Source organism: Gymnoscopelus braueri (genome assembly GCF_963280865.1).
Source record: "Gymnoscopelus braueri genome assembly, chromosome: 7".
NCBI classification, from domain to species: Eukaryota; Metazoa; Chordata; class Actinopteri; order Myctophiformes; family Myctophidae; genus Gymnoscopelus; species Gymnoscopelus braueri.
The window spans coordinates 21012712-21036622 of NC_137608.1; the positions used below are offsets into that span (position 1 = coordinate 21012712).

A 23911-nucleotide genomic window follows, 5' to 3' on the forward strand; every position below is an offset into this window, starting at 1 on the left:
AAAGAGCTGGAGAGACCCCTGTGACCTAACAAACGCTCTGTAGCAATGATTACTATCAGAATATAGTACTTTAACCTTTTTAACAAAACAGAACAAAACAACAAAAAATTTCACTTACCCTACCTTTAATTAAAACATGTGAGTACTTTTTCCACCACTGTAAAGTATTCAATCAATCAAAAGGCCGAAATTTGCCTCCCTGCCATATTCGTCGACGCTTCCCTGTTTGGCCACAGGGTGACGCTGTGCTGTCTCTCTATGCACAACTTGGTTGAACTTTGGTCTAGTAGTGAAGTAGTTAAAGGGCGTGTGTGGTGTCACTACCTCAGTTGAATGGGCTGTTGCTCCCAGGCCTGTGCGTTTCTGATGTAGGAAGGGCATGGAAGCTTGACAGGTAAGAACAACATCAAAAGTTTGTGCATTAGGCTAACTTAGACGGGCAAACAAAGTATGTAAAGTTATCCAAAATACAGGCCACTTTGTAGACTAATTGAGACTGCATCTTATATTCTTCTAATTCATGGAACAGATACGTGGAGGAAAGAACTGCTTCAGTCATTAGCCTTGCGTTGGGGTAGTAATAGTCTAGTCTGATATTGAAATGTTAGCCAAGCTTTATCTCTTAAACCATTTGTGTCTACCATAGAGTTAAAAATAAGTGTCTACCTACCATGCTGCTATACACACACACACACACACACACACACACACACACACACACACACACACACACACACACACACACACACACACACACACACACACACACACACACACACACTTTGCATTATGCTTCTTGTCCTACTCTCAATTAGCTAATGCCATGTCTAAACTTCTGTTTTCCAATACACTCCCTGGAGTTCCTTTTGTACCAGTACTGTTTTGTTAAAGTTTAGATCTAACTGATCTTGAAAGGCGACGTAAATAACACAAGGAAGTGACTTTTTTTCCTCCTTGTTTCTTCACCATATGGGCTACAAGGATACCTTTTACTTACAGCCTTTGCAGAGAGAACTGCAGAGAGATGGAGGAGTTGTGGAGCATGGCCCTGCAGGGACTGAAGATTTGGCTGTACCTCATTGTGGCCTTCATCATGGTGCCAGCCATGTTTGGCTTTTCGCTCGGCATCTCTGAGATCTACATGAGTATCCTTGTCAAAACCTTAGAGGTAAATGTCTTTTCTACTCTGCCATTCATCCCAGAAGTGCATTAAAGTGGTGGTTCTCATCATCTGGTCGGGGGACCACCAGTGGTCATGGAGGTCCTTGAAATTAAAAAGTTTTGAGAATCACGGAACTAGACTATACTGGAACCCACTGTAGCTGTGGCGATAACAGTGGAGAGAAACGTATGAATTGAATCATATAAAATAGGGCTTAAGTGGTTAAACTGTTTGGTTGGGGACCCCCGCCCCTCCCTCCCTCTGATGACCCCTGGGGGTCCCTGGAACCTGACTTTGAGAACCAGTCCACATATACTGTAATGTGGAGAATGCAATGAGTGGCTGTCAATGTGAATGTCTTGTGTCTGCAGTGGGCCACTCTGAAAATACAGACGGCAAACAGAGATGAGACGACACTCAAAGCATCTGCATCGAATGGTGAGCACAAGACTGGATGTCTGGTAGGATTATTACTTTTTTTTTTTTTTCAGTGACTCCCACATTGGTATGGGGGCACAGACCCCCATAACTCTGAGAGTGTACAAATGGAATGGACAATTGTCTCTCAGAGTTGCAGAGTTTTAAGGGTCCACTTGGTTCCTAACTATGAATAGTTAATTTAGCTGGGGATCTCCTCAAGGACCTCTGGGGGTCCCTGTACCCCACTTTGAGAACCACTGGATGAATGCCTGTATAGATAGATAGATTGAGAGTGGGGTGTGGGAGGATAAACAAGAAGAAAGAAAATGAAATATAAAAAAACAAAATATAGAAAGTAAAATATTTACATACAATAGTACAGTATGTACAGTGTATCTTAAGTTAAATAGATAAGTGACAGTCAGTGCTTTTATTTTAACCCATCTACTTACTCATATCCTTGATTTGGAAATATTGTGGTTGTTGTGCAATCTGTTTCCTGTATCTTCATGATTGGTAACGTCTTTCAAGCCTGGACAAGCCCTTTTGCTTGAGGAATCCTTGGTTTTCATTTGCAACTGCAACAGGCCAACATCATTGTGTCTGAAAAGGTTTGGCTGTGTATTTTTTAACATCTGCAGTGCATTGCATTCTATAAATATAAAATGATTTAAGTTGGATATATTGTGCAGGGCTTTGGCTTGTGCAGTGATTGTGAAAAGGGTAGACTGCATGATACCATCTAGTGATTCACCAGAGAGGCTTTATGATAACCGTTTCATGTGGCTCTGGAAATCTGCCTATCTGACAAGAAGTCATTATTCAGTGCATTGTCATTCACTTGGGTGCAGAGGGTAGTACTACACTCACTCATAGCCCAGAAAGACTCTAGAGTCTAGAAACTAGCAAGCACTGCAAAGTCCAAAGTGTGTCAAAGATTTCAGAAGGGACAAGTCTGAGGAAAGACTGGGGAATTTAGTATTGTAAATTTGACAGAACATTGAATATGCCAGGAGTCTTTCTTTCTGAGGCTTGGACTTTGCCCTGAGTTGTGTTATCAGATTCAGTGGAGACTTCCCACAGGTCTCAGACCTGTTTAGAGGGGAATGTCATCCATGATGAGTTCAACTTTGGCTCAATGTATTGCTGGTCAAGAACTTGCATTTTAAATGGGAATTGAGGATATTGTGTCACTTGCCATATATATATATATATATATATATATATATATATATATATATATCATCTTCTCATTCTCATCTTCTAAATGTTGTAATTAAGGTAACTGTGTGAAAGGCCAACAGTCTGTGGTGTCATTTCTGTGACTCAAACCTCTTTGCACACCTGTGAGAATGGTATTGTACTTTAATTAAAAAGATTTAGTATTTTATTCAGATTTTTCTCCCCAATTTAGTAATAGCAAATTCCCCCCCATGTACAGTATTGTCCAGGTTTGGTGTAGAGGGGGGAAAAAAGAGAAGTACACGTTTTCTAAGTAATGAGGGTTTAAGTGGTTAAAGGTAGGTTAAGTGATTTTCTTTGGTTAAAATAAGTGTTAAATAGCTCTATATTCTGATAGTACTCATTGCTATAGACTGTTTGTTCAGTAAAAGCTCTTTATAAAACAGAAAATGCATTTTCGTTTCAGTTTCATTTCCAATGTTATCCAATCAGGATAGAGAACTCAATCAGGATGTAGATTAAACGAATGAAATTGGAAGTGATGACACTAAGAAATGAGCAGGCAAAATTGGAACTGGAACACTATAAAAATGAAGCTTAAAAATGGGTACTTTCTCCTGATTGGCAGAGATTTTGACACCTACCGGAAAATGTATTTTCTGTTTATTAAAGAGCTGGAGAGACGGGGAGACTCCTGTTACTGAACAAACACTCTATAGCAATGATTACTATCAGAATATAGTGCTTTTACTTAACAAAATACTTTTTGTTTTAACCAAAAAATATCACTTACCCTACCTAACTGAAAATACACATTAACATGAACTCAACACAACGCTAGGCGCTACACAATGGTAATGCTGTCAAACAAGTCTATGAAGCTATCTATGATAAAGTTAAATCTGCAACACAATTTTATACAATATGTTGTGGGGGTCCGTGCTTCATATTTTTCTCAGCTGAGGGGTCCTTGACCTGAAAAACATTGAAGACCCCTTAGACAACCATGTCTTCTCTCATACTCATGGAGTCACCTAGTCTCATGTAGTCAAAGATCTACATCCCCATTGCAGTTAGAACTGCAGATTCTTCCGCTGTAATCTGAAGACTCACCTCTTCAGACTCCACCTTAGCCCCTAGCACTTGACCTAGTTTTGATGACCATGCAGACTTAAAGGGCAAGACCACTTTGGTAGAGGTTTGGGTTGTGTATTTAGCTTTCCATGATGTAACTCCAAAGGTGGACAAGAATAATTAATAAGTAATTCAAAATATGCTCCTCATTGACTTGCATTGTACAATAAAACGGCTCTCAAAGTCACTCTTTTAGCACGTAAAAGAATGCAAACAAAGCTGATTCAGACGATGTAGAACATCACCAAACCCAGTACTGTTCTTCCTGTTGATTTTGCTATTTTTATTAAGAAGAAAACGCGGACTGGATCCGCGGATCCGGTCCTGATCTTCAAATGGTAAAATCAGCAGGAAGTTGTTATTTTTATTAAAAATAATAAACAATAATGGGTTTGGTGATGTTCTATATTCTCTGAATCAGCTTTGTTTGTGATTGTTTGGCTAAGAGAGTGACTTTGAGAGCTGTTTCACAGTATGTAATGTAAGTGCTTTGTTTGTGATTGTTTGGCTAAGAGAGTGACTTTGAGAGCTGTTTCACAGTATGTAATGTAAGTCAATGAGGAGCATATTTTGAATTATCAATTTCTAATCAATGGAGCAATTATTTTGTATTTCTTGTCCACCTTGGAGTTACATCATGGCAAGGTAACTACACAACCCAAACCTCCTACCAAGTGGTCTTGCCCTTTTTAAGCAAAGGTTAAGATGTAATTCAGTTCATCATGTTGTTTAGACAAATGCTAGGTTCTTGGTTTACCCGTGGTCCTAGTTTACTGTGGCACTACACTTTCTGCATTTGATGTATGTGTGTCTCTTTGGATAAGAGCGTCTGCTAAATACCTACATTGTAAATGTGACATCTAAGTTCAGAGTACAGTAGGGACTGAAACTGGGTGGAAACAATTCCGACATGCAACGCAACAGCTTTAGAGCGGTCCTTCATATTGGGACGGTGAGATGATTTGTTTTCAAAGCAGTGGGTGCAGGTTCATCAATGTCCTAGCCTCTACAAGGGTTTTTCAGGCCAAGAACCCCTTAGCTGAGAGAGATGAAGCAGGGACCCCATTGGATAAAATTGTGTTGCAGATTAAGCTTTTTTTCATAGATTTCATAGATGGCTTCATAGACTTCTTTTGACAGCACTGTCATTGTGTAGCATTGTGTTGGATTCATGTTAATGTGTATTTTCAGACCGTTATAACCACTTAAACCATCAATACGTAGAAAACCAAACCTCTTTGCCGAAAATGGCGTATCACACCACAAGCTTGTAGATCTGCTATTTCCGGCTAATGTTCCCTCTAGAATAAGGGTTCTAAGTGGTTAATGTAAAAAAGGTAAAAGGTTCCTATCACACAAACATTTGGCAGCTCCCCTGTAGTAACTCTGAGAACCTTCTAGGGGTCCTGCTTAGGGGTGTCGGAAAAAATCGATACGAATCGCGATTCTACTGTTGGACGATTCAGAATTGTCTTTTTTTTTTTTTATCGATGGATTTACCTTTGTGTGTTTACATTATTATCTTTTGATAAAACCTTTACAATTATAAAAGCTACATACATGTACTCTGTTCTCATGCCAGCAGATTGGAGTAGATCCTGAAATCCTATGTTTTGAATCAAGAATCGTTTTGAATCGAGAATCGTTTTCAATCGAATCGTTTGAATCGGGAAAAAAATCGCTTTTGAATCGAAAAAAATCTATTTTGAATCAAGAATTGTTTGTTTTGAAAAAATCGTAATCGTGACCCCAAGAATCGGAATCGAATCGATTCGTGAGATAGCAGACGATTCACAGCCCTACCTGCTCTACATTTAATTTAATTTCCCCAGGCGGAGATCTATGCGAGTCTTGGATTCGCCAGCCAATTATTTTCACCTGATGGTGATGAGTTTCACTGGGAGGGGCGGAGGGCGTAAAACGCATGAAGAGGAACATGCTATCCATCCCTCCCAGTTCTGCTCCCTGCTGAAAAGGCCCCAACCAACCTGTAATGGTCACAGAGAACGCCCTCCCCTGTCTGCTTCTCGCTCGGGAACACGGCCAATTGTATTTGTTGGCCAAGTCAGATGCACCGTTGATAAATGATGATAAAGATGAAAAAATAAAGGTCTGTACACACCTAGAGCGTTTATTTTTTCGCGATTAATTTGCATTCTGTCTTGACAACAACTCATCCAAAACTTCACAAGGGGATGCGTTTCATCTTGACAGAGCCTGTGGATCTTAATGAGAGGATCCTCTTCTGTATTAGTTGAGCTTGAAGTACTTTTGATATTGAAGCACAAGCCTCGTCAGACGGTAAAGTCAAAGGATAAAATTAACAGAGTATCAAGGTGTTATCAAATAGAGTTGCAACACCATATATTATCACCATATCATTTATGGTGATGATGGTGTCTTTAACTCCTCATACCACACAAATGCCAACACTTGCGGTCAAATTTTATCCAAAATAAAATGATGAAAAACTAAACATATGTGCAATACCTTTATGGACCACCAGTTGAAAACCCCATTGTGATTAATAAACATATGTTTTATTTCCTCTCTCACTGGTTCAAAAGATTAGTCAATGCATGGTGCCAGCACAAGTTACGATAAAAGACTGATTTATCTTTCAGATTACAACTGAGAACCATTCTTATCAGATGTTGACTTTGCTCATGAGTTGGGTACGATGACAATGTATAATCGTGTGTGTGTGTGTGTGTGTGTGTGTGTGTGTTTGTGTGTATGTCAGATCTCATTCAGAGGAATGATGACTCTATGGAGAAAGAGTTTGAAGAGTTGAGACGGAGTCGCCCCAAACCACCAGTGGGTGGAGACTTCACTCTCAGCGACTGTTTCTATTTCTACCGCCGTGGCATTGAGAGCATTGTGGACGACGAGGTAAAGTTAATTCTGACATAACATTTATGACAATGTTTCTTGCAACACAATCCAAAATCTGCACTGACCTGCAATATGCTTTAAACATACAGCAATATGCAACAACAATTATGTTCAGCACAAAATAGACCAAATAAAAAAGGATTAGCCATGTGCACAACATTTAAAACAAAACATGTTTCAAATTGTGTGGTGTGTGTGTGTGTGTCTGTCTATATTTGCCCTGGCATTTGGCCTTTGTGCCCTCAAACACCATGTGGCCTTGCCCCTAAAATTATGAAATTCCAGCCTTGGTCGCCTCTCCCTCTCTGCCCCGCCGTCCGCAAGGCACGAACACTAGCTGCGTGTAGATCCCATAGCTTGACAGGGCGGTCGGCTGGGACTGATTCGCTGAAAAAACGCATCCGTTTCAGAAGAGAACTTCAAAATAAAGATCACAAAAAAGCACATTTAAGTGTGCTCAGGGATACTTGAACACATAGACCGGGGTCGGGAGGCGAACCGGTGACTTTGTTGTCCAGGAAGCCTCTCTAACTACTAAGCAATTATGTAATTTTTACGTTGACCATAATTGTGACCTTGACCTTTGCACACCAAAAGTTATAAATCTTTCCGGGGCAGACTACAAGCCTATCCATTCTTGATTTATTTTGGTAATTATTTTTTAGTTTTCCTTACCCCCTCGCCCTCTGCTGCTAGGTGACCCAGCGTTTCACATCTGAAGAGCTCGTGTTGTGGAACCTGCTGACTCGCACCAACAACCATTTCCGATACATAAGCCCGAAACTCACTCTGGTCTATGGTCTGGGTGTCATTGTCAGATACTGCATCCTTGCCCCACTAAGGTACAGACACACCAGAGATACTGTGTTGTTAATCTCGTTATCAGACTGTGCTTCCCTTCTCTCAAGGTTTCTCAATAGCAAAACGCTTAGTGCGTTTTATTGTCTTCTAGGATAACCCTGGCCACCATTGGCCTCAGCTGGCTTGTCATAGGTACATCTGCAGTTGGATTACTGCCAGACTGGAGGTGAATATAACACTTAATATCCTAATGTTTGTCTGTCTCTCTGTCTGTCCAATCATATTTGTCTTTGACAATATTTGTAATCAGTTTGACTTTTACTTATATTCCTCCCTTTTAACTTCAAATCCCTAAAAATGGATGGTGAAAAAGTCTAAAGTAATTTCAAAGATGACTTTCTCGAACTGTGCCTTGGTTTAACTAACTATTCTATCCTTGATCCTTTTAATCCTTTTTCATTTTACCCCAAATGTCTTTGGCAAAACTAGCTGATCTACAAGCTAACATTGCGACACTGAGCTTGTAGATCAGCTACTTTCAGAGATGTTGACCCCAGAATAGGGACACTAGGGTTCATGGTTCCAGTGATAACTTATCACTGGAAAACAACAAGAAGAACATCTGGTTCTTAAAAAGACACCAGCTACTGACTAAAATGACTATTGCCCAATGGCAATCTCTAATCCAGGGGTATTCAATGTTTTTCAGGCCAAGGACTCCTAGCTGAGAGAGAGATGAAGCAGGGACCCCCACTACATATTGTATAAAATTGTTGCAGATTCAACTTTTTCATAGATTCCATATAGTTTCATTGTTTGACGGCACGATCATCAGTGTATTTTGGATTCATGTTAATATGTATTTTTCAGACATTTAACCACTTAAACCGTCAATACTAGTAAAGCCTTTAATTAAATGATCCCCTCTAAATTTGATTAAGGAGCCTTGACATGTGTGAATCAATGGATTTTTTATGTTCAGTCCACACAAAGGTTCAGGATTGGTGAGAATTCTAACTGTATGCTGAACTAGTCTTAAGTGTGCGTTCACCACAAGGCTGTATTTTAATTACCTTGCTATATTAATAGATTCATTTATTTTTAACATTTTATAATGAGTAAGAAAAAACAAGAGACAAACCCAATTAAAAAAACAAAATAAATAAAACTGTCTGCAAAATGACAATCGCATCATTAATAAATTATACTCATGTCCAATATGTTGAAAAAGGTGTTTACACTCTCAAATTGAATCAAAACAAAAGCAAGACGATCAGAATAATGCACTGAAAACTAGACCTACAGCCTTTCCATGGCTATGCTGTACAGTATGTTCGTTCATGTTTAATTAAATTATTTAATGTTATTGTTTCAGTTCCTCCTTCCACAGTCCAGTAATACAGTGGTATTTTATCTTGTATTTATTTTATATCATTATAAATCCTCTCTTTTTACCCACTGCACTTAAACCCTATACACTGTACTTTGTACTTTGTCTCCCAGGGGTTTGTACTTGGCAGTTGGCACCCTCCTTTTTTCCCTCTACACCTAATCTCTCAGTTGCTGTATGTGCGTTTAATGCGTGTTTCATACATCGTTGCTGTCGGGCAGAAACCTTGTATCTCCATATTTCAACATATGTTTTTTGGTAAATTAGTGCCCTGCAAAGTAGCGAAAATAGCTGATTTATAAGCTCTCAACACGTAGAGAGTGAGCATTGTGAACTTTAGTTAGATTAGTTATTGTAGATTTGTGCTATTTTTGAATGATTTTCGAACGTGTGGTTAAGCTTAGAGAATTTTAATGCCAATGTGGGGTACCACAGATCAAATAAACACTCAGACTCTCTCTTGTATACCCGCCTCTTCTCAGGATAAAGTACTGGCTAAGTGAGTGGGTTCATGTCATGTGCTACAGAATCTGTGCCAGGGGACTCTCTGCCACCATTCACTATCACAACAAGTAAGGGAAACCTGTCCACCTTCTTAAATCCCAACAGGAAATGTGCTCATCCTCTCATATTGTGTTATATATATATATACAATGCTTTCATCATCATCGCAGGGAAAACCGACCCAAAAAGGGAGGAATCTGTGTTGCCAATCACACCAGCCCCATTGACATTGTGATTCTCTGCAATGACGGATGTTATGCTATGGTATGTGAGACTAACACAAGGCAATGTAACATAGTTTTAACTTTAGGAAAAAAACTAGCGTGGGGTTTGTTGTTTTTCTTCAGGTGGGACAGATTCATGGAGGCCTGATGGGAGTGGTCCAGAGAGCCATGGTGAGATCCTGTCCCCATGTCTGGTTTGAGAGGGCAGAAATGAAAGATCGCCATCTAGTGACCAAAAGGTGATTCTTCCACATTCAGCAAAGTGCCTCTGCTCTGCATGCTTGTTAAGTGTTAACAGCAGCCAGTGAGAGCCGGTTGGACCAGCTTATGAATAAACTCAATTTCTTTTTTATGATTGTGACCTTTGTCAGATCAGTTCAGGAAAATAAAAGAAGACTTTTTCTATTTTTTTTTCTAATCTTGTTTTTCGATATGTGCACTATATAATTATATTGAGGTATTTAAAGGCCACAGAGTACGTTTCTGACTGGGTAGTATTTGCTCTGGCAGATTCCTCACGTTCCAGGCTAGACAGCCCAGTTACAAACTTACTCTGTGCTCCTTTGATACCTCAATAACATTATATATAGTGTGCACACAGAAAAACAAGAGACTAGAAAACAAAGTGTTTATTTTCCTGATTATTTAACCACCACTCTTAGAGAACTGGACATGGAACACTTTTTTTCCGGCTACACCAAATCTCTTAGCAGATTAGATCAGCTATTTTTGGCTAATGTTCCCCCCCAGAATATGGATGCTGGGGTTCAAGTGGATAACAAAGATCACAATCATTAAAAGATCATGTTTATTCATACTGTATGCTTGTCCACCCGCCTCTCATTGACTTAAATGCGCTCGGTGGAACTTTAAGCTCCAGTTTGCCTCTCAGTACCTGATGAATCTGCCAGCTGGACTGGTGACGTTGCTGTCCTGTCCTTGTTTATATAATCCTTGTTTCAATTGACCGTGTTCCCACTTGCTTTAACTTCCAGGTTAAGGGATCACGTTAATGACAAAACAAAGCTTCCGATATTGATCTTCCCAGAGGGTAAGTGTCCCCATGCAGAAGAGCTGAAGTCACCTCCAACTTTTATTTTTGTAGTCTTATTGACATGGATTGTACTGATGGCAGTCTGGCTGTGAAGACTGCAAAACGGTTACTGTTTTTCTGTGGATTTTGGAAAGGGCTCACATGGCTCTGAAGTGCTAATCTTTGCCATCTTCAGGTACCTGTGTCAACAACACATCTGTCATGATGTTCAAGAAGGGGAGTTTTGAAATTGGAGGAACAATATACCCTGTAGCCATTAAGGTACTTTTGTCCAAGAGTGACTTGCATGAATCCCTATTAAGACTTTTTCTTGTTTGTAGATTGCGTGCCCAGACACACTTTTTTTTTAAACTACTACAAATTGCAACCCTCTCCAAATGTGGTACACATGGTCTCTCTAGAGTGCTATGATAATGTGTCTTACACAGCTTTTTTTTTTTTTTGTTCAAGGTTTTTTTTATTTTATATTTTCACATACAGGTCTATAATAATGAGCATACAAAAAACAGTGAATGTATGTTAACCCTCCCACCCCCCCAAAGTTCCCGCTCCGAAAGAGCCACAACCCTGGTTTCTCCTTGTACCATTAAAACAAAAGACAATACAGAAAAATAAGACACAATTGCAATGAAAAATGAAAACAAGTCAAAAAATAAATAACATAAAAATAAAGTGTACACAGTAGAATATATATATTATTAAAGAAGGATTTTAAATGAAGTAAAAAAAGAAATATATATATATACACAAAGAATATAATACAAAAACAAATTCAGTGGGGTCAATTTATGGGTCATTAATGTCAGCAGCTTTCAGTCTCTCTATATATGTTAAAAAAGGTTGCCAGATGGTGTAAAATTTCAGAGCACACCCCCTTGTGGAGTAGCGAATTTTCTCCAAAGTCAAATGATGCATAACATCATTAACCCATGATTTGAAAGTTGGTGGGAGTTTTTCTTTCCATTTAAGCAGTATCAGACGCCTAGCCAAAAGGGATGCAAAGGCTATCATATTTCTTTCTTGGTGACTAAGTTGTACATCATCTCTTTCTTGTGGAACAACTCCAAACACTGCAATAGAAGCAGAAGGTTCTATGGGCACTTCTAACACTTCTGAGAAGGTTTTAAATATTAATTGCCAGAATGTGAATAACTTTGGACAAAACCAGAATGCATGTGCAAGGGTGGCTTGATCATGTCTGCAACGATCACATATTGGATCCATGTCAGGCACAAATTTAGCTAGTTTTACTTTGGACCAGTGGAGGCGATGCAGAACCTTAAACTGGATGATAGTATGTCTTAAACAAATTGAAGAGGAGTGTATTCTATCCAAGGCCTCCCTCCAAACATCATTAGAGATCTCTGTCCCCAAGTCTCCCTCCCATTGATTTTTTAATAAGGTTAGTGGTTCCAAATTAAATGAGTTTAATAAAGAGTAAACTGACCCAATCACCCCTTTGGAACACGGGTCAAGTTTTAAAATAGAGTCTAAAAGGGAATCTGGTGGTCGTGATGGGAAATTTGGAAAAGATGACGTTACAAAATTACGAAGCTGCAGAAATCTAAAAAAGTGAGAGCGGGGTATATCAAATTTCAGCCGTAATTGATCAAAAGACATAAAAACGCCTTCAGAGAAAAGATCACTGATTGAGGTGATCCCATTTCTAGTCCAAATGTTAAATGCTCCATCTATAATTGAAGGTTTGAAACTATGATTTCTTGCTATAGGGGCAGAAATTGAAAAGTCAGTAAGCGAGAAGGAGCGTCTGAACTGTGTCCAGATCTTAACGGAGTGCTTAATAATTAGATTTGAGGTGTATTTGGACACAGGTTCAACTAACGGAAGCTTGGAGCAAAGCAGGGCATGTAGGGAGGTGGGGCCACATGACGGGTCTTCTAATTGCAACCATTTGGGGAGAGTGCCTTGGGACGACAGCTCCTTCCAACACAACATTACCTTTATGTTGGCAGCCCAATAATAATATAGAAAATTAGGGAGAGATAGGCCGCCGTCTTGGCGGTGCCGCTGTAGCATACTCTTACGTATTCTAGGATTCTTCTTATTCCATATAAACTCCGAAATCAACTTATCAATAGAAGAAAAGAAGGATTTGGATAAGAAAACAGGGATACATTGAAACAAATATAGAAATTTGGGCATAACGTTCATTTTGATCGTGTTTATTCTACCTCCCAATGACAATGGCAATAAGTTCCAACGCTCCAGATCTTGTTTCAAACGAAGAATCAGTGGGGGGAAATTTTCTTTGAAAAGGTTTTTAAAATCATGCGTAACCCAAATTCCTAAGTGTTTAAATTTATGTGTAGTTACCTTAAGGGAGAATGAGTCAAGCGCAATTGATTTAGCAGCATCATTCACTGGCATTATCTCACTCTTCTGTATATTAACTTTATATCCTGATATTTTACCGAAGTCTTTTAGCAAATCAAGGGTTTTAGGCAAGCTAACTAAAGGGTCAGATATATATAGGAGCATGTCGTCAGCATAAAGGGATACCTTATGCACCGAACCATGTCTTCGGATCCCTTTAATACCATTTTCACCGCGTAACGCAATTGCTAGCGGCTCGACAGCGACGGCAAATAAAAGGGGCGATAAAGGGCAACCTTGGCGATTTCCTCGATTAAGAGGGAAGTAGGAGGAAAGGTTGTTATTCGTTCTAACTGCCGCCACCGGGGAGGAGTAAAGTACCTTGACCCATGAAACAAACCTCGGACCGAAGCCAAATTTTTTTAGAGCGTGAAAAAGGTAGTCCCACTCCACCCGATCGAATGCTTTCTCCGCGTCGAGCGATATCAATACTTCGGGAATGTCGGGTGGAGTTGGGTCATAAAGGATATTAAATAAACGCCTGATATTAAAAAAGGAATGACGTTTTCTTATAAAGCCCGTTTGATCGTCTGATATAATTGAAGGTAAAACAGTTTCCAGCCGGCTAGCTAGAATCTTGGATAGAATTTTACTGTCTACGTTTAAGAGCGAAATAGGACGAAATGAGCCACATTCCAGCAAGTTCTTATCTTTCTTAGGAATCAGAGATATAACCGCTTGTCTCATGGTTGGAGGGAGGGAGCCAGCATTGAAGGACTCTTTATAGACAGAAAGCAAAATGGGAGCTACCTGGCCAGTAAATTTCTTAAAAAATTCACTTGGGAACCCATCGGGGCCAGGGGATTTCCCACTTTGCATGGAGTTGATTGCCATTATAAGCTCCCCGATCGTAAATGTTTCCTCAAGGCCTGCTGCAACCCTTTCATTAATTGTGGGAATGTTTAATTTTCCAAAAAACAAGTCAAACAAGGAGTCGTTTCGAAGAGACTCTGAAGTATACAATTTCGAGTAGAAATTCTTGAAACACAAATTAATCTCTGAATGATCAAGGTGCTTGACGCCCAATTCATCCTTTATTTCAACTATAGTTCGATTAGCCGTTTTTTGATGGAGCTGATGCGCCAAGATCTTTCCAGTCTTTTCCCCAAATTCGTATGTCCTGCTCTGTGTTTTATTAATTAAGTTTTCGGTTTGTCTAGTCGATAAAAGGTTGAATTCAGTTTGAAGAACCAATCGTTTTTTAAATAAATCATCAGATGGGGCGAGTGCGAGTCTTGCGTCTAGATTTAGAATGTCGTTCGTCAATTTTTCAATTTTTTCATTAAGCAATTTTCGGATTCGAGCACTATATGATATGATTTGTCCTCTAAGATATGCTTTCATCGATTCCCACACTATTGAGGAGGACATACCTGGGGTCTGGTTCCGTTCAAGAAAGGAAGTTATTTCAGTTGAAATAAGTTCAACGAAGGTTTTATCGGAGAGCAATAAAGAATTAAAACGCCAGGGACGATAGTTGGTGTGAGAAGTTGGTATGCGTAGAGTCATTGATAATGGGGCATGGTCGGAAATAACTATTGCTTGATATTCACACTTACTGACTAGCGGAAGAAGCTTCTTATCTAAGAAAAAGTAATCAATGCGTGAATATGTTCCATGAACGGGTGAAAAAAAGGAGTAGCATTTCGTTGTAGGATTCCGGAAGCGCCAGGCATCAGATATTCCATTTGTGTTAAGAAATAATCTGATTGCATGAGCTGTTTTAGACATGGTTGTGGTCCTGGGAGAACTACGGTCCATAGAGGGCGATAGAGCACAATTCATATCGCCACCAAGGATAAGATGATGTGTGTTCATATTAGGGAGCAAGGGGAAGAAATTTGAAAAGAAGGAGCTGTCGTCCCAGTGTGGCGCGTAGACATTGGCCAATATAACTGGAGTGTTATATAGTCTACCGATTACAATTATATATCGACCTGAAGAATCTGTTTCGACCTTTGACATGACAAATGGTATGTTCTTGTTTATAAGAATCGCAGCCCCCCTGGATTTAGAATGAAAATTTGAGTGATAGGATTGGCCTATCCATCTGCCCCTAATTCTAAAATGATCTAAAGTCCGCAAATGTGTCTCCTGTAGGTAGGCTATACCAACATTAAGCTTTTCTAGGTGAGATAATACTTTTTTCCTTTTAACAAAATGGTTTAAAGATTTGACATTCCAGCTTATAAAGGTCACATCGCAGCCAGCTGGCCCGCCTAAAACATTCAAATTGGCCATGGTATCATGTATTGGAAGAGAGAGTGAACAGCATACTGACAATCAATAGGCTTGAATTTTCTGAAATGGTTAAGGGACCCCACAAAAACACATGAAAAACAAACAAACAAGAAAAAAGAAATTAAATCTGGTACAAGTTCCCAACCCCTGTCACCACTCAAAGGGTGATCACAAAACCCCTCGTAAAGAAATCCACACATTTAAGTGTTTGTGGCGGAGTGCACTAAACCCAGCATACAGGGCTCCGCCAAAATCACAATTCGAAATAAGGCACATTAGTTAACACATTATAGCTAAACTCAAGTATTTTCAACCCAAAACATATCCCCTATAGTAAAAAAAAATTGTGGGAAAACCACAAGTGAAAGTAAAGATGTAAGACATTCAGAAAAGTTAACAAAGAAAATAATTTGTAAGGTAATGTAGTTATAATTAGGTTAAATGTTTCTTGTTAACTCCCAAATGTTCCTAAGTACAATATGAAAAAGATGAAATAATAATCAATGTAATACCATCCATACTGTATCATTAATAGATCCTTCGGTTGAATATATACATGCATGTATACCAGCTAAAAAGCGTATGTATTTGTGAGTTAGTATTTTCCATGATCTAATAATGGTGCGCGCGCACACACACACACACACACACACACACACACACACACACACACAGTCTTAACGTGTAGTCAGACCAAGTCCTCACTAGTATAGAAAAACACCTGCACACTCCACATGGCTGGTGTGTGCAGTCGGCTCAAGTCCTCACCAGAATAGGAAAACAAGTTCAAACACACAAATTCACACAAGGTTGGTGTGCAGTCATATCAAAGTCCCCACTAGTATAGTAAAACATGTGATTGTGCACCCCCACTCACTCTCTGACTCTCTCTCTTACACACACACACACACACACACGCACACGCACACGCACACACACACAGCCACCCACACTCATATATAGCATACATATATATACAGGCCAACCTTAAACCAAGATTTCCTTTTGAAAAAATAATAAAACAATTGGGGATACATTCAAGGTCAAGACTAGATCTCCATAAAAAAAACATAAACCATACTATCACAATTTCAATACAGCCAATAGAAAGAACATGAAAAAAAAAGAGGGAAACAAAATATATTCACGCAAAGTCCGGAGGGAGAGACAGCGAGAGGCGGCCGCCCGTGCCCCCCCCACCCAGGTCTAAAGCCCAGAGTAGTAGACACACGGGACCGCCGCCCCACCCCGCCCCGCCCCCCCGGACCCCGCAGCAGAACAACGACATCGTCAAATGACAGTAGCGGCGTAGCGCTGTATCGCTCTTATGAAACAGAAAAGTAAAAAACAGCACGTCGATCAGTAAAGAGCAAGCGCGGCCGGATAGGCCCATGAAAAACACCAGAGAGAGGAAAAAAAAAGAAAAGAGGAGAACCACACGCGAAGGGATCAGCATCGAACTAATGATGCAATCTCTCCCACACAAACGGAATGATTAATTGTAGAAATGACCGCACTACACTGGTGTTATTTATCCTGATATAAAGTTTAAATAAATAATTATGGGGAGAGGGAAAAAAAAGAGAAGGGGCCCAACAGTTATTTATATATTTCCATATTAATCAGCCAACAGTAAAACCAAAAATCATGGACATGAAAAGAAATATTTATGTAAATATAAGAGAACCAAATATTGTGGAAATAATTTTTAAAAAAATAGGGAAAGAACAGTCCATTGTCAAATATCGTCCATCTTAATCCCCCCAGGAAATAACACTTTGAAAAGTCATTATGATGGGAAAAAAAAACGGGGGGAGAGAGAGAGGGAAAAAAGAAAAAAAAAAGTGTTCTCACACGAATAGTGGCTTAACTTCAAGCCGTCCATATTCATCTCAGTTCCTTAGTGTGGCTGATCAGAACATAAAACGGGCCGTATTTAGAAGGGTTGCAGTCGTCATAGTGCATATTATTTACTCACCAGGCAGGGAAAACACCATGAATAATTCCAGTGTGAGAGATTGAATCTCTCTAATTTGTGCTTTATGCAGGATCGCCTTGTGTTGGTTCTTCTTGTGTTGGTTCTTCTCGTGTTGGTTCCTCCCGCTGGATATTGGACTGGGCATATTTCATGGCCTCCTCAGCATTCTGGAACTGCCTCTCAGTTCCATTATGCTTTATGAAGAAGCGTGATGGGTAGATGATGCCATAATCCTTAATTCCTCGGTCGCGGATGAGACGTTTCACCTCTCTGTATTTGAGCCTGGCCTTGGCCACAGACGGGGGGAAATCTTCGTTTATGGAAATGACGCTTCCTTTGAAGTGGAGGGGTCCAGTTTCCCTGGCACGTTTAATGACGTCGACACGATCTTGATAGTAGTGCATCTTCGCCACGATAACACGGGGTTTACCCTCCATTCCCTTTGCCTGGTACCCTCTGTGCGATCGGTCAACCAAAACGTCATGGTCCAAGTTCAAGATTTCTCTCAATAGTTTGGAAACTGCTGCTGGTGAGCTTGAACCTGGGGTCTCCTTGACGTTCGATATTCTGACGTTTGAGCGTCTCTGTCTCCCCTCCATGTCGAGACATTTCCCCTGTAAAGCTAGGACTTCTGTCTCAAGTTTGCTTATTTGGGTCTGCATCAATGTCACGTCGTCTGAACACGTTGTTAAGCCCCGCTCCATGTCGGCTACGGTCGTCTTTATCTCCGCCACCTCTGAACTAATTTTTGCAGTATTATTTGCCACTTCTGTTTTAAACAAGTGTAACTCAGACTTGACACTCTCAAATTCCTTAGCCATCACAGATGTTATTTCAGACCTGATCAAATCAGCGATGTCTTTTTTCAGTGAGGAAAGGATTTCAGTTTTCAGGTCTGTTGCGTCAGCCATTGCACTATCTGGCGGAGAGGAGTGGCTTTCTTCGCGGGTGGTAGAGACAACTGATTTCGTGGCTTTAGGCTTAGGAGCGGGGGTTCCCACTCCGGAAGGCCCGAAACTGAATTTTCGCAAATTATATTCCATATGGTAACAAAGCCAGGATTCAACAAGTGTAAACTAAAGTTAACAGGTTTGGTGATAGTTTATGGTCTTTTATGGTCGAGTTGTGCCTAGAAAATAACCTTTTAAAACGGATTTTGGCGGAGCCTGTCAAACACACAACCTACTCCATTGTTTGCTCGTTAGCGCCTCCCTTACACAGCTTTTTAATATTCAGTACTGTTTTTCCATTGGCTTCTGAAGTTTTTGGGGCACAGCCTATTTAGCAAAAACTGTCATAACTAATGAACACATTAAGCTATCAGTCCCAAATTTGAATAGCACATTGAGGAGGGGTTAAAGAACATTCCTTCTAATGTGTCTTCTACCCCCAGGGGGTGCCACAAATTAAAATAATTGTACAGTCAATTAGGCTTGGTTTGGTTAAGCATGACTAAAATCATACTGTACTTAACTCAACTTTTTAAAACTTTTAAGGTATTTTCTTTTCTCTTCACATTTTGTTACACTTTGAATACATTTGTTATAATGTTTTAACTATACGTTTATGTATTCTGCCTTTTTTAGTATGACCCCAAGTTTGGAGACGCCTTCTGGAACAGTTCCAAGTACAGCATGGTCAGTTACCTGCTCAGGATGATGACCAGCTGGGCCCTGGTCCTCAACGTGTGGTATCTGCCAGCCATGGACCAACAGGTGTGCACAACCTGTGCCCCATGCATGTGACCGTACAGACCAGGGGCCAGTTGCACCACCTCACACTAAGTTCAAACTTAGCCTAGTTATAGCTTAAACACATTCAATCCGGGAAAGTATCTGTGTCATTTTTAGATTTCTTTGGCTATAAAAAAAAAATAGCAGATATACAAGCTCATAGCGCCGCGCTACGAGCTTGTATATCTGCTATTTTTTGAAAAATCGTGAAAATGAGTGCAAATCTTTGAATATATATTTTTAAAATGTATATATATATATTTAAAGATTTGCACAAATTTAAAAAACTAAAAATAGCAGACATACAAGCTCATAGCGCGCTATGAGCTTGTATGTCTGCTATTTTTTAATAGCCAAAGAAATATAAAAATGACACAGACACTTTCCCGGCTAAATTGGTTAAATGGCTTTTTTTAAGCTATAACTAGGCTAAGTTTGAACTTAGTGTGAGGTGGTGCAACTGGCCCCATGTGTACACAGTGTACTGTACCATGCCGCACACACACGCGTGCAGACTGACAAACTCAGACACGTACATATATTTTAAGAAATTGTTTGTTTTAATATGACAGGAAGGAGAGAATGCTGTCCAGTTTGCCAACAGAGTTAAAGCAGCCATCGCTGCACAGGGAGGGCTGGTAGACCTCCAGTGGTAAGATTATAATGTTTTGTTATGTCATTTTTGATGTATTTACAGTTCTTAGATTTCACATACAGTACACATACTGTGTGGACACACACACTTATAATACTAAGTGCACAGTGAATTGCAAATGGCTCGGTGATTACCAGGGTTAAGGGGCTGTTTCCACCACTGCGTTATTTCCTACATGCAGCGTATGTTTTGAATAGTTTTCTATGGGAATGTTGCGTATTTACACTATGCTGGAAGATTCTGCACTGCACATTTTTATCTGGAATATTTTCAACTTTGGCCATTTGGCCGAGTGTCTTAGAAGAGCGTTTTGAGGAAGGAAAAACGCTTTGGTTAACACACAGCCTTATTGTAAATGCCTCCTTTCTGCCTTTGCAGGGATGGGGGACTGAAGAGGGGAAAGGTGAAGGACTCGTTTAAAGAGCAACAGCAAAAACAGTTCAGCAGCATGGTGGTGGGAGACGACAGCAGCAACAGTGACTGACACCTTCGTTCAGTATGCCAGCCGAACCCGTTAGCCTTACAATACAGTACGGTGCATGCCCACAGGAGAATAGAAACACTGGAAAGGGGCATCGCTGCCTCTGGACTGTCTCACCGGCTGTACCAGTTCTGGAATAACACTGAATGGACTCTGAGCCTTTAGCTGCCTGTGATGAACTCATTATGACTAATGCCGGATTTATACTTGGTTGTGGGCCGTGTCACGCATCAAAATTAGTCTATCTACAAGCTCACGGTGTGTCTCAATTAGCTGCGCCATGAGCCTGTAGATCAGATTTTTTTTCGGTGCACAACTAAGAAAAAAAATCAGGATCCTTATTTATGTGCATGAGGTACAAGTGCAATCTCCCTGCATGAAAGAGAATAATTGCTGTGAAGTGGTTGTTTCTGTCTGTAGGTACTCGGTAGCCAGTGTTTTAATTGAATGGTAAACTGTGAATACTGTAATTCTCTCAGATCGAAAACAAAAGTGTGAAAGACTTTAAACCACTTGATAGACACACTGCAATGATAATTGTCTTGTGTTGACTGTGAGTGTCGTTGCTGTACATTCATAAGGATTTCACTTACTGTATGCATGCACTGTTCATAGTTGTTGTTTTTTTATAAATAAGCAGCATTTTTGGATTACGCCTCATGGTGCTGATTATGAAAATCCTGCAGTTGAGATGCATTTAGGCTTTTGAATGTTTGTTTCGCAAATTTTCAACGATGGAACATAATTTTCAGTTAAGAAGCAGTCATCAGTGCAACTATCTCTTCAATCTGGGCCTGTCACAGTAGACGAACATTTGGTTAAAACGGCCAACTATTTGCTGAAAATAGCCAATCTACAAGCTCACGATGCGACATATTGTGAGCTTGTAGATCAGCGATGTTCAGCAAAGAGATTTGGTGTAGTGGGGGGGGAAAAAAGGAGATGGCCCGCCCACTACAGGTCCCTGGTGGACACCGGTCAACTAAGTATACTATGTAAGGTTTAAGTGGTTAAAGTGTTAATTTCAAGACGGAGGCACAAGGGTTTGGCACATGAATTCTAGATGAATCCATAATGAAATGTGATGGCCTTAAAGGAGAGTACAAGTCTTGGACTTTTTGGAGCTTTCTTGGCTGGACTGCTTTCCTGAGGTGTCACAGTCGCTGCTTCCATTCTCTTGTGTGGTTCCTTCTCTTGTTCCTTTAAACAGAGTGAAACAGGAATGGCAATGGATACATGCATGGTGCATGTACTGAAGTCATCCTCAATTGTATATTGATATCGTTTTTCAAATAATCAAGTGCTCTCACCATTAATCTCTCCATTAGGGGGAAGCCTGTCATTCTGTATGTTAAATCACATAGACATGGGAACGCAAGTTAGTTACCATAGTGTTACCATGTCCCAGAATATTACAAACTCCCAACTATATTACAAACTCCAACTATTCTTTCTAACTAATGACTGCACTTACCCCAGGTGAGTTACCTTTTTGCTCTGTTTTCTGTGTGGATTCCAGATACCTGGTAGAATGAACAAATGAGTGTCCACATTAAAATCGGGAGTGTTTATTATTCATTTAACTGTAGAAAATGGTGATGCATACTTAACCCATTAAGACCGGGAACGCATCTGTGTCATTTTTAGATTTCTTTGGCTATAAAAAAATAGCAGATCTACAAGCTCATAGCACGGCACTATGAGCTTGTAGATCCGCAAAATCTTATATATATATCTTATATATATATATATAAACTCTTTCAAAGCGAACATTTTTAACTCAAATCTTTGCTTCTGGGGATGTCTTCTAAACTTATGTTGCTATATATCAGTGGTTCTCATGTCAAGGACCCCCCCCCCCCCAAAAAAAAAAATTATATGTATTTGGCCGCGGATCCCCATCTGAAAATATTTTGTTCCAGGGACCCCCAGAAGCAAAGATTTTAGTTAAAAATGTGTGTATGTGTATATATATATATATATATATATATATATATATATATTCATTCAAAGATTTTCACACATTTTCACTCCTTTTTTTTTTGTCTAAAAAATGGCAGATCTACAAGCTCTCTATCGCTATGAGCTTGTATATCTGCTATTTTTTTAATAGCCAAAGAAATCAAAGTGACACCGATGCGTTCCCGGTCTTAATGGCTTAATCTAAGGTGAAATGTGCTCAAAAATCGGAAACTATATAAATAAGAGTTAAGGAAGTGAGTACGTGCCATCGGTCCTCAGACCATCTTGTTTACAGAAGCGGCCAGGACAAACTTGATCAGGTGAACCATTTATGAGCCTGTTTTAGTGCTTGACATCCTTATCTCTCCATTGCACAGTTCAGATGACAAACTGGTTGCTATTTATGTTGACAGAGTGTTAACACTAACATGGTTTCATTGCTCAGCATTTTGAGACCCTAAATCTGAAGTTGGTCTGTAAGTGGAACCATTTCTGTCCTGGTGTGTGTATAACATAGTTTTCAACTCATCACATATTCAACAGTATACCACATTTAGTTGCATAGACAACTCCCAGTAGCAGATTGCAATATTACAACATATAGTGATGTTTTTAATTCATGAAATATGAAATATTCAGAAATGCAGTCTAATGGCATTATATAGATATAGATATATATATATAGATATATAGATATAGTTCCCAATTCCACACATTGAGTGGTTGCCAGTGAATGAAACCCACACAGTACATCTTACAGGTTTGATGACGAAGCCTATACAGAATATATAATATTTAAGTCAATCGTACCCACCGTTTCAGATAGGAATCACAGTTCCTACTAACGGGTTTACTATCCCTCTTCAGCCCGTCTGGTGTCCATGCTATGGATGTATCTATTCCTACATCCACCCTGCCTGTTGCTCCGGAGGATATGGGCATCTCTGCGACTAGGGGTGGGGCAGCTACATTTCAGAAAAATAAACGCCAAATCTTTTTGTTGTCACCGGTGACCTCTGCAATTAAGTTGAACTTGAACACTCTCTCTGTGCAGAGCTGCGTGAACACCCTCTGCTTGTCTTGTAGTCTGCGAACTAGCCTTCTGTATATTGTCTGAGAGAGAAAATGTGGCTCTGGCTGTGGAGTTTAGAGGGTCTGTTGTCGTAGCCATAGTAACAGTCTTTTAAACCCAACGTATACCAGACTGCAGCTACAGCAGGCCTCCTCACTAAATGACGGCACTATAGCCCATTATACCCACATCAATGACCCCTGAATGGGTGGTGGTTGGGGGGAAAGACTATTCGGGGTAGGTTTACATCATGGTTTAGTTTAGTTTAAAACAAAGAAAAACTATTTGACCTGTTTTCCTTGTTCTTTCTTTCTGTCTCTTTTCGTCTCCCACTCTCCCCTTTCTTGAAAACTACAAATGATGGGAGTTTATATAAAAGAATATTTTGTATTTTTATTTTATAGGCTACTAAACCTGTGATGTGACAATAAAGTTAAAGTTTTAGTTAGTTTAGTTCCAGTTGATGCAATGGAACAGGCCTAACTTGAGCAAGGCTACTACATTCAGGTTCTTGCCATATAGATGTTTTGTTTGAGGTTTAGGATAGGATCTTGTCAAGGCTGCACTGCAAAACATCTGCAAAAATCTGTTTTTGAAAACAGACCCACGAGGAGCACAGCACTTTATTC

The 23911-nt window shown here is 39.8% G+C and overlaps 1 protein-coding gene across 2 annotated transcripts; it reads left to right on the forward strand.

The window, feature by feature from the left end:
• The first annotated feature begins 342 nt into the window (after window positions 1-342).
• On the forward strand, window positions 343-21826 carry agpat9l (1-acylglycerol-3-phosphate O-acyltransferase 9, like). 2 transcript variants are annotated; one of them, XM_080433313.1, is made up of 14 exons: window positions 343-394; window positions 982-1168; window positions 1534-1600; window positions 6642-6790; window positions 7490-7635; window positions 7746-7820; window positions 9467-9556; window positions 9659-9752; window positions 9836-9951; window positions 10708-10763; window positions 10942-11027; window positions 18966-19094; window positions 19685-19764; window positions 20146-21826. In XM_080433313.1, exons 2-14 carry the CDS (start codon window positions 1025-1027, stop codon window positions 20249-20251), a joined length of 1338 nt encoding a protein of 445 aa, XP_080289439.1. In that variant the 5' UTR covers window positions 343-394; window positions 982-1024; the 3' UTR covers window positions 20252-21826. The 2 variants fall into 2 exon arrangements, with proteins under 2 accessions (XP_080289439.1, XP_080289440.1); XM_080433314.1 differs by having other exon boundaries at window positions 345-394; window positions 1000-1168.
• Window positions 21827-23911: the final 2085 nt, after the last annotated feature.